Source organism: Dysidea avara, chromosome 6, assembly GCF_963678975.1.
Source record: "Dysidea avara chromosome 6, odDysAvar1.4, whole genome shotgun sequence".
NCBI lineage: Eukaryota > Metazoa > Porifera > Demospongiae > Dictyoceratida > Dysideidae > Dysidea > Dysidea avara.
In genome coordinates this window covers 24,960,153-24,975,226 of record NC_089277.1, presented here as the reverse complement: position 1 = coordinate 24,975,226, position 15,074 = coordinate 24,960,153, and the positions used below count along the sequence as shown (strand labels likewise).

General features: G+C 37.7%; 2 protein-coding genes across 3 annotated transcripts in view; both read right to left on the bottom strand.

Annotated features, from left to right (window-relative positions):
- Positions 1-15,074, bottom strand: part of LOC136258462 (phosphatidylinositol 4-kinase alpha-like) — a 103,529-nt gene that overhangs the window by 46,863 nt on the left and 41,592 nt on the right. The gene's annotated exons all lie outside the window — the stretch shown is intronic.
- Positions 8,024-10,708, bottom strand: LOC136258347 (uncharacterized). The gene is made up of 6 exons (XM_066051664.1): positions 10,705-10,708; positions 10,475-10,615; positions 9,900-10,002; positions 9,413-9,550; positions 8,753-8,897; positions 8,024-8,690 (listed from the first exon to the last, which is right to left on the bottom strand). The coding sequence occupies exons 1-6, from the start codon at positions 10,706-10,708 to the stop codon at positions 8,070-8,072; spliced, it is 1,152 nt and encodes a 383-aa protein (XP_065907736.1). The 3' UTR covers positions 8,024-8,069.

Here is a 15,074-nt window from a genome sequence, read left to right as displayed (position 1 = left end):
AATGACCAAATATGCTTCCTGGGAGTACCATAAGTTAGGGAGATGCCATCTAGGTTATGTGCCATCGATGGAATGGTAGTCATAACCAGGCACAAACCCATCAGGAGCTCCCCTCTGAATACCTATCAACTTTCCACAAACTCTACTATATGGAATATTATGAGTTAGGAAATGAGTTGAGAAGCGATCAGCATCATCATTGAAATTTACCAGTGAATTGTTATACATGTAATGCAGATGTCAAACACATGGTACTGTTACAGTAATGTTCATGAAGTTAAACTCTATTACCATATTACACAGTGTATGCACATGTACAATAACTCAACGTTGCATGCATGTACAGTAGTGAAGGCTAAGCAACTATTACTGGACAAATACAAAGCTACATTGTCCAGTTTACTGCACGTAAAAACGAGCTTCTTTTACTAAAACAGATTCATCTGAATATTGTTGATCATAACAGATCCTAGCCTCAATATCATCACCATGAGTTAATGGTAACTGACGGAAGAACCATGGTAGGTCAGGGTCCACACAACAAGTGTTCTTACTTCCACAATCTTTACCGTCCCATAAAGGGTCACGTGTAAAATAATGTCCAAACTGTAATCTACCAGTAGTGCCTGCTTCACAATAGTAATGCTCTGAAATAAATGGTAGAGGAAGTTGTCCATGATGTTGTGAACAAGGACAAGTATAGGTAACTGGAGAATAGTGTTCACTAAGACCAGCTCCATAGGACCAGACATGCTTCCTTGGATCACCGCAAGTTCTGGAGACACCATCCAAGTATGGAAGATCTATGGAGGGATAGTGGGGTCCAGGCACAAACCCATCAGGAGTTCCCTTCTGAATACCTATCACCATCCCACATACTCTATTGTATGGAATATTGTGAGTAGGGAAATAAGTTGAGAAACAACCAGCATTATCATTAGGAGCTCTACAAGCAGCAACAGGAGTAGTAATCTTCCTCCAACCATTGGGACACTCTCCCTTGGCAGGGTTAACATCAGCTATCCTCATCCAACCTTTCTCTCCACCACATTCTAGTGTCATGTCACAGTATACAATACTTGGTCTGTCAGTCAGTACAATGTAATAGCCATCTACTCCATGACAGCTTGGGTTTTTTCATAAATACCTCTACATGATTTATCAGGTAGATCAGGACTAAGACCACACTTACTATAGTTAACATTATCAGCAATAACTAACTGGCTAATACTGGCAATACCAGCTAAAACATACAACAAACTACTAGCCATTTAAGCAATTTTCAATAGTCACGATGCGTAGCGATATGTAGCATATCAGTAAACAAATATTAATTAATTTAAACACATAATAACAGCTTCCTTATACAGTACACGTAGGTCAATTAAACTATTTCACACCTTACTGCGAACTATTCAATCTACATACTAAGGCCACACATAAGCAGACACAACTCTGCTAACCACAATAACGTTGTTTATACAACCTGGTTAGATGGTTAAAGACTAGTTACAATATATTACAAAGAAGAAGGCAAAATTGAATATGTATACAATGATTCATCAGTGAATACTTGACTGGCCGCTATACACATTAGACAGGTGACTGCCATATACAGACCACAATGTATACATGTGTATGGTAAAATACTTGGGACCTTGTCACCTGTTCACCTATGTATAGCGGCCAATGTCACAAGACAACATATGATAGCATTATCTATTTACATGTAAGGTATTGGATAGACAGAAAACATCTCATACGTCCGAGGGACCAGTCCAAATGTTCATTGTTACATTGCAACATTTCTGCTAAACAGTTCTAGCAGTATAAATTGTATTGGCAGGTGGCCCATGTAGTAAATACAAAAACATTGAAGACTACAGTACTATACTACAACACACACACACATTGACATTACCCATGTACATACATAAGCAGTTATTAGCAATTTCTTCAGTTACCAGTGACGCTATAATTAATCATACTAACAAAGAGTGTGTCCAACCACAATGGCATTTTACCATTACTGTTTAGTAACCACAACAAGGAAATTTAACCATGGCATTTACAGTGCATTGTTATCATGCAGATGTCAGACATATGGTACTGTTACAGCACTTTAAAACATTACCAACAATGCACAGAGTATGCACATCAGGGCTCAACCCAGAATATAAACCTAGAGGGGACGAAGTAAGTCGCTTCGAATTCTAGGGGGGTCTGGGGGCATGCTCCCCCAGGAAAATTTTGAAAATTTAAGTATAAATATACTCAATTTTGGTGAAATTTTACTGTGATGCCATTGAATACTGACCATTGGATTATACAACTTTAGGATCAATTAAACCTTTCCATTTCTCAAGGCTTTAAGTATAAAATTAGGGGGGGCAATGGCTAACTCGGCGGAAGCCTGTGCCCCCCCTAGATTAACCCCTGCACATGTGCAATAACTGAATGTTGCATGCATGCATGTAGTAACACATTTAGAAGGCTAAGCAACTATTACTGGACTAATATAAAGTTACAGTACAATGTTCAGTTTACTGCACGTACAAACGAGCTTCTTTTACTAAAACAGATTCATCAGCAAATGATTGATCATAACAGATCCTAGCCTCAATATCTTCACCATTAGTTAATGGCAACTGACGGAAGAACCACGGTAGGTTAGGGTCCACACAACAAGTGTTCTGAGTACCACAGCCTTTGCCATCCCATAAAGGGTCACCTGTAAAATAAGTTCCCCACTGTAATCCACCAGTAGTGCCTGATTCACAGTAGTAATGATCACGAACAAATGGTAGAGGAAATGTTCCACGATGTTTAGAACAAGGACAGGTGTAGCGTTTGTGTTCATTGACTAGTTGGTCTTCAGTAACGCCTACTCCATAGGACCAGATGTGCTTCCTCGGAGTACCATAAGTTATGGAGATGCCATCCAAGTATGGTTGATCAATGGAAAGCTTCACACCAGCAGCAAATCCAAAAGCATCCATAGTTCCCTTCTGAATACCTATCACCATTCCACATACTCTACTGTAGGGAATATTGTGAGTAGGGAAATGAGCCGGGAAGCAACCAGCAAAGTCATTAGGAGGTCTACAAGCAGCAACAGGAGTAGTAATCCTTCTCCAACCATTGGGACAACCTCCCTTGGCAGGGTTAACATCAGCTATCCTCATCCAACCTTTCTCTCCACCACATTCTAGTGTCATGTCACAGTATACAAAACTTGGTCTGTCAGTCAGTACAACATAATAGCCATCTCTTCCATGACACTTTGGGTTCCTTTCATAAATATCTCTACATGACTTACCAGGTAGAGTAGGAATAAGACCATACTGACTATAGTCAACATCAGCCATCACTAACTGGTTAATACTGACAATAGCAGCTAAAGCATACAAACAACTAATCGCCATTTTAAACCTGACAACAGCCTGCACTAGCCTGTACTGTAACTTCGGTAAACACTTCCTTTGTTTTACTTAAAAAGTCCACAGAGTACACAAAAGATTACATCAATTGACACACCTACACTAAACCACAATAATGTTGTTTACATAAGTAGCCTGGTTGTGTGGTTAAGTGGTAATTGCCATTAACAATGGTAAAGAGGCAACAACAACAACACTAGTGATGAACTACAAACACCACAAAACTGCTCGTGGAACTACATACTATTCAGGATGTACAAATAAAAAACAAAGTTGAAATTGATCCTAACTATACCCTAACCATTGATAGCAAAACACACAATAGATTAGAAATGTGAAGTCACAGGCTAGACCTGGTCACGACGTGATGATATTTACAGAGTACAGATATTTTCAATAGGTATGTGTACACTTTCATTGAGCTCACCTATATGGCTTTACTGATAATGGATATCTTATTCATTTAATTGACAATACATTTGCACTCTTGAGGGTCATTAGTGAGCAAAAATGTGTTTTGCAATAATATTTCTATATTCATCAGCAAGATATTTGCAGCAATATACATATACTAAGCTTCTTACAAAGACAGGCTACATGTTGAACAGTATGTTGAATGTTAATGTATAAGAAAGCACATCTGGTCAAGAGTCGACTTCCCATAATTATACATAGTATGCTACCCTTTATTGTAGGAGTGTTATACCGTAATTCACTTTATTTTTATGCAAAAATTTTTCATGATAAAAATTCTGTGTAAAAATATTTTCGTATGATTTACATGAATGACTGCTCTATTAGAGTAGTTCGATCTTATGCAAAAAAAATTTTTTGTGTAAAAATTTTTTGTACAAGCACTTACATATGAAATTAATTTTACAATGAAAAAAAAGAAGAAGCAAATTATGGTATTTTTTACTTTGATTATCACCTCCAAGGTGTAAATTATTGTTATTTATGTTGCTGATTAACTAAAACAATTAATTTTGAAAACACTTGCTCTTTTCAAATTTTTTTTTTTATATTTTAACCTTTTGAAAATTTTCCACTATACGGTATAATAGGTTTGGAAAGCTACACCTGCAACTATCAGATAACGTATGCAGCATTATACTATCAGACCGGAGTGGCTCCATGACTGCTTGTTGTGGCCCCAATAGAGCCACTACATCCTGAAAAGCATACTACAACTACCACATACCCCATCATATGACTTTTATCCTGACAACATCCTACACTTATAGAATAAAAAGTAAACCACTTGCTTTGAATCTTTTAACTCAAGGTAGCATATTATTCATTGTTGACAACTTAGCCTAACTTATGCGTGTTTCGATCACTTTAGTTGAAAGATTCAGCAACGCTATAAAGAAGCATTGTGCTGTAAAATCCAACCTACACATTGGCAATAAGCTTTATCAGTTGGCCATTTTTGTTTCCACTTTCACATGACAAATGTTTTTATAAAATAAATAATATGATACAACGCAACAATTAGATCTAAATATGCACATAGACAATCAGCCTGTTAAAAGTCCAGAAGGAATAATGAATTTGTAGTGGTTAAGAACAACATCCACAACACCAGATACACTTGTGTACAAACACGTACATGCACCTATGTGTAGTGAGAAAAAATACTGTTCATCATAGATTATCAATTCTGTATAAACACCATGTGTACAAGTATGAGCTTGCGCATACAGTATGCACGTTTCTGTATACGTATGGCACCACCAGAACATTTGTACCAACTTATTTTGATAGAGACAGATTGTCAACAGTTTGTAAACGACTCATGATAACAGGATTTGGTCACATTAGCAGCTGCTGCTATGTAAATAAAGTAAACCATCGATGCAAGATACAGTACCTACGTATGTACGTATGCATTTGCTGTGAATAATAATGCCAAGAAAACATTTTGTAGAATACAAACATACTTATACCCAGAACATCTTACATGTGGATATGTACTTCAGTTTCATGGGAAATGCACAGCTTGCACACAGATGTAACACCTCTTACTCATCATGCACGTAAGTACAAAATTTGACCTGACATGACATACAGCTGAGAAACTGAAAGTAAGATTTCTACACAAAAACTTTGTACTCAAAAGTTCAACAATGGATACAGGTGTATGCACTTGTGATGATTCAACAAAGCATACAGATGTGCCATAGCTAAGGTATGTGTACATAAAGGGTGTGGAAATAACCTACTGTAAATAAGTCCACTGTTCATGTATGCAGAACAAAGTGCCTAGCAATTCAGTCTTGACAACAACGGAACTGTAACAAAACTACTGCACGTACAACTGAGCTTCTTTCACCACAACAGATTCATCAGTAAATGGCTGATTGTAACAGATCCTAGCCTCAATATCTTCAGTATTGGATAATGGTAACTGATGGAAAAACCACGGCAGGTTGGGTTGGGTGCAACAAGTGTTCTTATTCCCACAACCTTTACCGTCCCATAAAGGGTCACCTGTAAAATAAGTAGCAGCCTGTAATCTACCACTAGAGCCTGATTCACAGTAATAATGGTCACTTACAAAGGGTAGAGGAAGTGTTCCACGATCCTTTGAACAAGGACAAGTTAAGACCTTGTGATAACCATATTCTGGATTCTCAGTAACGCCTACCCCATAGGACCAGATGTGCTTCCTTGGAACACCATAAGTTATGGAGACACCATATAAGTATGGTTGATCAATGGAATGTAGGTTTACGCCATGTCCAAATCCATCAGGAGTTCCCTTCTAAATACCTATCGTCATTCCACATATTCTACTGTATGGAACTTTATGGGTGGGGAAGAAAGCTGAGAAACAACCACCATTATCACTAGGAGGTCTACAAGCAACAACAGGAGTAGTAAATCTTCCTCCAACCATTGGGACAACCTTCCTTGGCAGGGTTAACATCAGCTATCCTCATCCAACCTTTCTCTCCACCACATTCTAGTGTCATGTCACAGTATACAAAGTGAACATCACTCTTTACAATGTAATAACCAGAATTATTACGAGAGGCTGGGTTTAGCTGGTAAATATCTCTACAAGACTTTCCAGGCTGTGTAGTAGAAAAGCCATATTGGTTACAGTCAGTATCAGCCATCACTACTCCACTAGTGATAATGACAACACCAAGTATGGTTAATAATTCATACATGTTAACAGTAACTGCCTAGAACTTCTCAACACTAACAAACTATCAAAGCTACTACAGTATATAATATTTTAAGCCACTCAAAGTATAGCAATGAACTGCCAAGGTAGCCAAGAAGAGTTTTATTTATATATGTACGTATCAGTGTGTTTACATACCTAGATGTGTACAGTACTTACATACCACAAGCAGCTACGTATATCCCTTTGTTACAGCTATTATAATAATGAACAGGTGATTGTGAACCAAATATCAAATTATGTAGTGACAACTACAGTATGTAACTCTAATTAACAACTACAAATCACTGAACAGGTTAATGGATGTACATAACCTCAAATAGCTGGTGAACCACATCAACTTAGTACATGGATGACTGCAAGAGGGCAAAAATTAATAGGCTGCATATTTCAAAATCATTCCTGTGGGTAGTACAATGATACCGTCCTTCCATCTCACCAACAACAATAGTCATGCTCATATTCAACTGTGATGGTTTGGTAGATTCAGCAGTTAATCTATTATATGAACTAACCTCTACAACATTATATGTGTAATAAATATTATTGAACAAGAGATATACATACTGCACACCGTGTATATGTACGTACGTACATACATACTTTAACATGTGTGTACAGATCCTATGCAGTTCAAGCTAATAATTCTGTCCTGATATCTGCAACGTACATTGGACATACAGCTGAGCCTGTTTTCACTAAACACTTTTATCTGAAAACACTTGATTGTAGCAGATCCTAGCTTCATTATCTTAGCACTACCAACAACTCCATGGCCAGAATTGTTGTCAACATCTTCAACAGTCATGTACAAGAACAGATTTCCTTCAGTTTGAATGCTTTAGTACAAAATTTACTCAGACAAATCCATATCAGACTTATATAATAATTTTTCATGGTAAAAATATTCAATGTCTGAACAAGTTTTACAAATGTCTGATCAAAAATAGTTTAGTTTAGGTACTATGTCCTAGCATTTTTGTCTGCTTATTTCAAGCACTGTGTATGTACATTACTTCATCTTGTTTCTACATATCATGACAATTCCATTCACCACACACACACCTGATATATAAGAATGTTATGATAGAGTGCCTGAAATGCAATTTCAAGTTTACAAAACTATCCAACAGTAACACCGTAGAGCTATAACACAAACTGTGGATTTGCTTGAGCACAATGGATGGGTTTACTCCTCATACAAGTTTTGCACACACACGGCCCAATTTTTCCATGCAACACTTCTATATAGTACTTAATACTACAAACAACAGATTCTTGGTGTTTGTGATTGTAATGATTCTACAAAACATAGAGTTCTGTCAATCTACAGTGTGTACATATAAGGTGTGCAATTTTATATATAAAGTACAATGGTTATGCATGCAGAAAGTGTCTAGCAGTTTGGTTGTGACAGTATAACTGCAACAAAACTACTGCACGTACAACTGAGCCTCTTTCACCAGAACACATTCATCACCAAATGGTTGATTATAACAGATCCTAGCCTCAATATCATCATTATTGGTTAATGGTAACTGACGGAAGAACCACGGCAGGTTGGGTTGGGTACAACAAGTGTTCTTACTCCCACAACCTTTACCATCCCATAAAGGGTCATCCTTAAAATAAGTTCCAAGCTGCAAGCCACCAATAGCACCTGATTCACAGTAGTAATGATCATAAACAAATGATAAAGGAAGTCTACCACGGTATTGAGAACAAGGGCAACTGCCATGAGAGTTTTTACTGTCAATCCCATCCTCACTAAGACCTGCTGCATAGGACCAGATATGCTTTCTTGGAGTACCATAAGTTATTGATACACCATCTAAGTATGGAATATCTATGGACATTTGGTCATCACCAGGCACAAACCCATCAGTAGTTCCCTTTTGAATACCTACCACCATTCCACATATTTTACTGAACGGGATATTGTGAGTGGAAAAAATAGTTGAGAAACAACCAGGATCATCATTGGGAGGTCTACAAGCAGCAACAGGAGTAGTAATCTTCCTCCAACCATTGGGACAACCTCCCTTGGCAGGGTAACATCAGCTATCCTCATCCAACCTTTCTCTCCACCACATTCTAGTGTCATGTCACAGTATACAAAGTGAACATCACTCTTTACAATGTAATAACCAGAATTATTACGAGAGGCTGGGTTTAGCTGGTATATATCTCTACAAGACTTTCCAGGCTGTGTAGTAGAAAAGCCATATTGGTTACAGTCAGTATCAGCCATCACTACTCCACTAGTGATAATGACAACACCAAGTATGGTTAATAATTCATACATGTTAACAGTCACTGCCTAGAACTTCTCAACACTAACAAGTTATCAAAGGTACCACAAAACACTTTAAGCCACTCAGTATATAGCAACTGGCAAGGTAGCCAAGAAGAGCTATATTTATAAACGTACATATGCAGGTAGTATAAGCAACCACACACTAAATAGGTACACAATACTCCCTTATATGTACATAGTATACCCTGTAGAGATGAAATTAGTGAAGACATAAGCAGCTATATCCAATTGTTACATCTATCATAATAATGAACAGGTGATCTGGTTCAACTATCAAACTACGTACTGAAAATACTGTAGTAAAATAATTTAATTAACAACAACTACAAATCACTGAACAGGTTAATGGATGTAACTACATAATCCCAAACAGCTGGTGGACTACATCAATTATTACTTGAATGATGCATGAAGAATACTGAACATTGGATGATATTCATCTTGTCTCCATACACATACATACACATCATGACCATAACATAGATACTGCACACTGTTACATCTTTCAGTTTACAACTTCCAATATTCAAACTGTAATAGGCTGCATATTTCAAACTCAGTTCTGTGAGCAATTCTTCCATCTCACCACCAACAATACTGTATGTTTAATGCACATATTCAACTGTGACAGCTGTTAGACTGGCTAGTACTTTGATCCCTAATATGATGTGTGCATGTATGTACTTATTCGGTATTCGCAAAGTAATTTCCATGCAGCAATCGCACAAAATCTCTTCATGTACCATACATATCATTATTATTATTATTATTGCTAGGCCCGGGGCAAATACAACCAAGTACAATTACCAACGGGACAACCTACTAATGGGACATGTAAACATTGTACGGCCAACACAATGTGTGCAGGTAGAAAAGATGCACAGTAATACAATTCTAGAGGAATTGACTGGCACATAAACATAACGGATGTATGCAATTATCTGACCATGGAGATGTGAGGATGTGAGATTGCACTTTAAATTGTGAGAATCGAACATGAGCTGGATCATTTGTACTAAAATGATCACGTGATGCTGTCCGTGGATACGCTGCAAGACCAAAAAATAAAAATACATTGGAGAACAAATACGGCTGAAATACAATACCAGAATTTCATGGACATGTCAGTGTGCACAAGTATGTGGAGCATTGTCAATGGCGGCAGACTGTAGCTACATATAATAATAGCAGCTAATAGCAAGCACAACCATGCATACAGCAATTAACAGCCTAAGGGCACATTTTGTGTATGTTGTTTGTTCTCTCCATCAGCGTTCAGTATGTGGGATGCAATTTGGCAGAATCTCAGGGCCCATCTCAGTGATCAGTCTGGGCACTCCTGGCACTAAAAGGCTTCAGGTGGAGAGCTATGCATCATCACACAAACTTACCAGCTGGAAACTGCACCTTCTTCGCACAATGGCCTGCCAGCTGAGGCTTTCTCCCATCCCATACACGAGTGAAGGTAGCCTAGTTACGCGAGACTAAAGAAACAAAGCGTTTTAACCAACACAAACTAACCTCCAGTGATTAGTAGCAACTTCCAATCATGTTGTTCATTAAGCAGGAGTAGCAACCACTCGTCTTCCAATCGAAAGAGTTGCTGTTGCCCACTTTCAAACACAAATGAACAGTAGTTTGCTTGTCTAGAAACCGCCTTATCTATTAATAGTAAGCGTCATGTGCTAACTGTTTGATCAGCGTTAAATAGAATCGTCATACGTTTCTATCACCTCCACGATATCACCCACCCATTATACGTTTGTCTCTTCATATAACATAGATTCTATTCCCAGTGAGTGCGAAGCCTTAGGCCTTGTAGTTTTCTCAAACATTATTTATTCATATTAATTCATTCATTATTAATGACGTAATTTAATCACATTTCGTATTATCTTTAGTACTTGGTTGTATAATAATTTAATGGACAATTAAAATACAAAATTGATTAATAGGCAAAAGGGGCTGTGCCATTTTGCAATGCCCAGTTGTTAAAGTACAGCAACTATCATACTTCTCTTTGGTCATTAGCCAACTTATGTTAAAGATTATGCAAGAATGGAATTAAAATACAGTATGAATCAGTATTAGGAGTGTACGAGATCGAGATACTCTAAAAGAGCAGTCACCAAAAGCATAAAAGGACATTCTGCTTGTAATTAATTCAACCTGTCTCCATTAGCAGATGTATCTGCACATAATTAAGGCATGAGTCTATATGAAATTCCTTTAGATGTATATATCTACTTGCACAGTAGTTATCTTGAAGATGGTCATTGCCATAGTAATATGGAGTATCCTATTCTAGTACACATGTAGCACTGAAAATGCTCTCAGATTACATGTGCAATAATTACAACACAGATCAAACAAATCAGTATCATTATTTGGCAAACATGTATGAACCTCCAATTTATTCAAAACTCATCTTCACTTAGACACAGGTGCTCTTCAAATATAGCAGCTTGAAAATTCAGTTTTTGCCTCGTCTGAAAAACTATTGCTTTGAAATTAATTGGTAACTTTGCACACAAACATTATTACACAATCAGGTTGCAAGGTTAAACATAAAATACAAAGCAAGCAAGGCTGAATGGAATCAAGAAAGCTAATGCGATATCGTAGCATATTGTGTAGGCGGATCCTTTGCACAGAGCCTGAGGGCTGCAGGCCTGAGTATTTTTAAAAGCTCATGGGTGTGTTCAACTATTGCTTGTGAAATCCATACCTAAGTATATAAACAGTTCTACAAACTGTAACGGTCTTTCTCCTACTACAATTTAACAAGGAGACAAAGAAATCAAACCATAAAATTTATCAGCATTGCATATTGTGCAGCTGTCAGACATATGGTACTGTTAATAGATATACTACTGTTGATCAAGCTAAAGTATTACCAAAATTACATATGTGCAATAACTCAATGCTGCATGCATGCATGTAGTAATACATTCAAAAGACAAATGGACTAATATAAAGTTACAGTACAATGTTAAATTTATTGCACGTAAAAACGAGCTTCTTTTACTAATACAGATTCATCAGCAAATGACTGATCATAACAGATCCTAGCCTCAATATCATCACCATGAGTTAATGGTAACTGACGGAAGAACCATGGCAAGTCAGGGTCCACACAACAAGTGTTCTTACTACCACAACCTTTACCGTCCCATAAAGGGTCACCTGTAAAATAAGTTCCATGTGCTAATCCACCAGTAGTCCCTGATTCGCAGTAGTAATGATCACGAACAAATGGTAGAGGAAATTCTCCACGACGTTTTGAACAAGGACAGGTGAGGATTTCATGCCCACTACGTACTTGATCCTCACTAAGGCCTACTCCATAGGACCAGATGTGTTTCCTTGGAGTACCATAAGTTATGGAGATGCCATCTAAGTATGGTTGATCGATGGACAATTGGCTGCGACCAGGATAGAACCCATCCATAGTTCCCTTCTGAACACCTATCACCATTCCACATACTCTACTGTATGGAATATTGTGAGTAGGGAAATGAGCCGGGAAGCAACCTGCGAAGTCATTAGGAGGTCTACAAGCAGCAACAGGAGTAGTGATCTTCCTCCAACCATTGGGACAACCTCCCTTGGCAGGGTTAACATCAGCTACTCTCATCCAACCTTTCTCTCCACCACATTCTAGTGTCATGTCACAGTATACAAAGGTAGGTTTATTAGTCATTATAACGTAGTAACCAGATTTGTCATGAGAGGCTGGATTCACCTGGTAAATATCCCTGCAAGACTTGCCAGGTTTTTCTTGATCACGTCCATATTGATCATCGGCCAGCACCAAGCTACTGACAGTAGCAATAACTAAAGTGAGAATCACACGAAAATCTGCCATTGATACTAACAAATGAAATACTGTGCAGGATAACTGAACTGTCCCTTACAGTCAGCTGGGTATTTATAGATAATAATTTCAAAACAATAAACAACCACACAGGGAATATCAACTCATTCACCTACTAATATGTACAGACTACTTCCTGTTTACTGTATTAGTCAATGGAGACCACTAGCTGATAGGTATAATCCTGTGTACACAAGATATGAACTTCTGCTTGTGAATGTTTTGATGTACTGTATTTAAAATTATCCCATACCCCAGCCCAGCAAATTCAAACACACGTAGGTACTTTTGTACAAAACATGAGTTTCATAGGCTGAAATATATTTAAAAAGAGATTTTATTTATTTTTTGCTAAACAAGCATTAAGTTTTATCATTTAATAAAATGTTCATATGTAAATGATAAGTACACTCTACATACATACAGTACAGCTCACAGGTAACGTCGTGAATATACAAATGCAAGTAACGCTCGTGTCTTCTTACAGGATCGTTCTTTTGCAATGTATTATACAAGACCTGTGAATATCGCATGGATAAGCACTAGCCACGCGAGAAACTCGCCACAAATAAGAATGCTTGCCACTGAGTTTAGTATATTCATACAACACTTAAGCCACATAAACATTTGTGACCGGATCTGCAAGAATCTCATATGTTCGTGCAAGCCCACAGTAGCTAGCTATAATTTTACAGCCGGTAGAATGCAATAAACCCAGGGCCCACAGAACATAATTGGTGGAATAAATTTAAAAATTGGAAAAAAAAAATTCTGTGAATTTCAAAGTTCTTATTTTACAATGAAGTAAAGTGATAACACCAAAAACCTTGGTAGCATTGTGATCCCCAAAGAGAGAGGAGTTCCAAAATCTTTGTTTTGTGTCAGTACTCCTAAGGAGATGGAAGGTATGAGTGTTAGTCTGCCGTGCATTGGACAAGCGGTTCACTATCACTTTATTTCTCACATTTTCGCCTTCGTCGCTTTGGCCTGATTGTTATAAAAGCCTGGAAGACAAAACTTACTAAGCAATGGATTTGCTTGTTCATGGAGAATCCGAAGGTGTAACTTACATCTTGGTAGAGGACTGCATTCATAAGTTATGATTATTTTATTAAGTACCTGTAGTTTATTGTTGCTGTCGGTACAAATTGATTTTTTTGTTGTTGCCACTTTGTAGCACTGTAAACTTCAAAAGTTCTTAGCTTCTAGAGTTGAAACTTCGATTGACCATTAGGTGAGTCCTGTTAGATCTCGTCTTGCGTGATGCTCTAGAGTGCAGTTTGCTATTGCGGAGTATTACTGTAGCCTTGCTGTAGCCTTGCTGTATGGACGTGGGTCACTCAAGCACACCTCACGCGCGTAGTGTGTGTACATGTGACATTACATGTGAGCTGTACTGTATGCATAAACATTGAGGGTGTTGTAATGACCACTAATAGACATGTACGTGCGTATGCATCTTATGTACATAACACACAATGCAAATTACTCAAGCATATACCCACACAGGGTAGGTATGTACGTAGCTACTAGTATAGTACTGTAGGTACAGTAGATACTATGTACATATACCACAGTGGAGGTGTTCCATTAAATTAAATATAAAGTAGGCAATATGGTGAAGAACATGGTATTTTTTTTGTAAACAGGTAAACATCACAATATCAACACTTCCTTCTTGTTGTTTACATCACTGTCAATAGCCTTCATTGAATATGAAACACCAACAATGGTTACAGCTGAGGCCACTATGTCTTACACTATAAAGTAACTGAGACAAAGTATTGGCCATTGAGGCACCCAGAATAACAACCATTTGTCTACTGAATTATGTATCTTAAGTAATTAGTTGGCTTGCCAGTTACACAGTCAATAACAAAAGGTATAACTTTACAACACATAATCACATACACATGATCTTAGCATGATATACTTACAAGTAATAACAAACAGAATAAAGAACAACTCCAAATTGAAGCACCAGTTATAAGTCAAAATGCACACAGTCACAGGTATCAGTTCTACTTCTCCTATCACCATTCCACATGCTCTACTGTATGGAATATGGTGAGCAGGCAAAAGAGCTGATGGGAGGTCTGCAAGCAGGAACAGGAGTAGTAATCCTCTGCCATCCATGAGGACAGTTTCCTTGGCAGGGTTAACATCAGCTATCCTCATCCAACCTTTCTCTCCACCACACTGCAGTACCATATCACAGTACACATGAAGGAGTTGATCAGTCAG

Bases quoted from the DNA above. Each gene is read 5' to 3' on its own strand.
- LOC136258347 (XM_066051664.1), bottom strand. The intron at 8,898-9,412 runs GTATGTGTATGG...CATTATCACTAG, and splicing joins GTTATGGTCATGATGTGTAT to TGGAGTAGTGATGGCTGATA. The intron at 8,691-8,752 runs GTATACTGTGAC...GATAGCTGATGT, and splicing joins TAAAGAGTGATGTTCACTTT to TACCCTGCCAAGGGAGGTTG.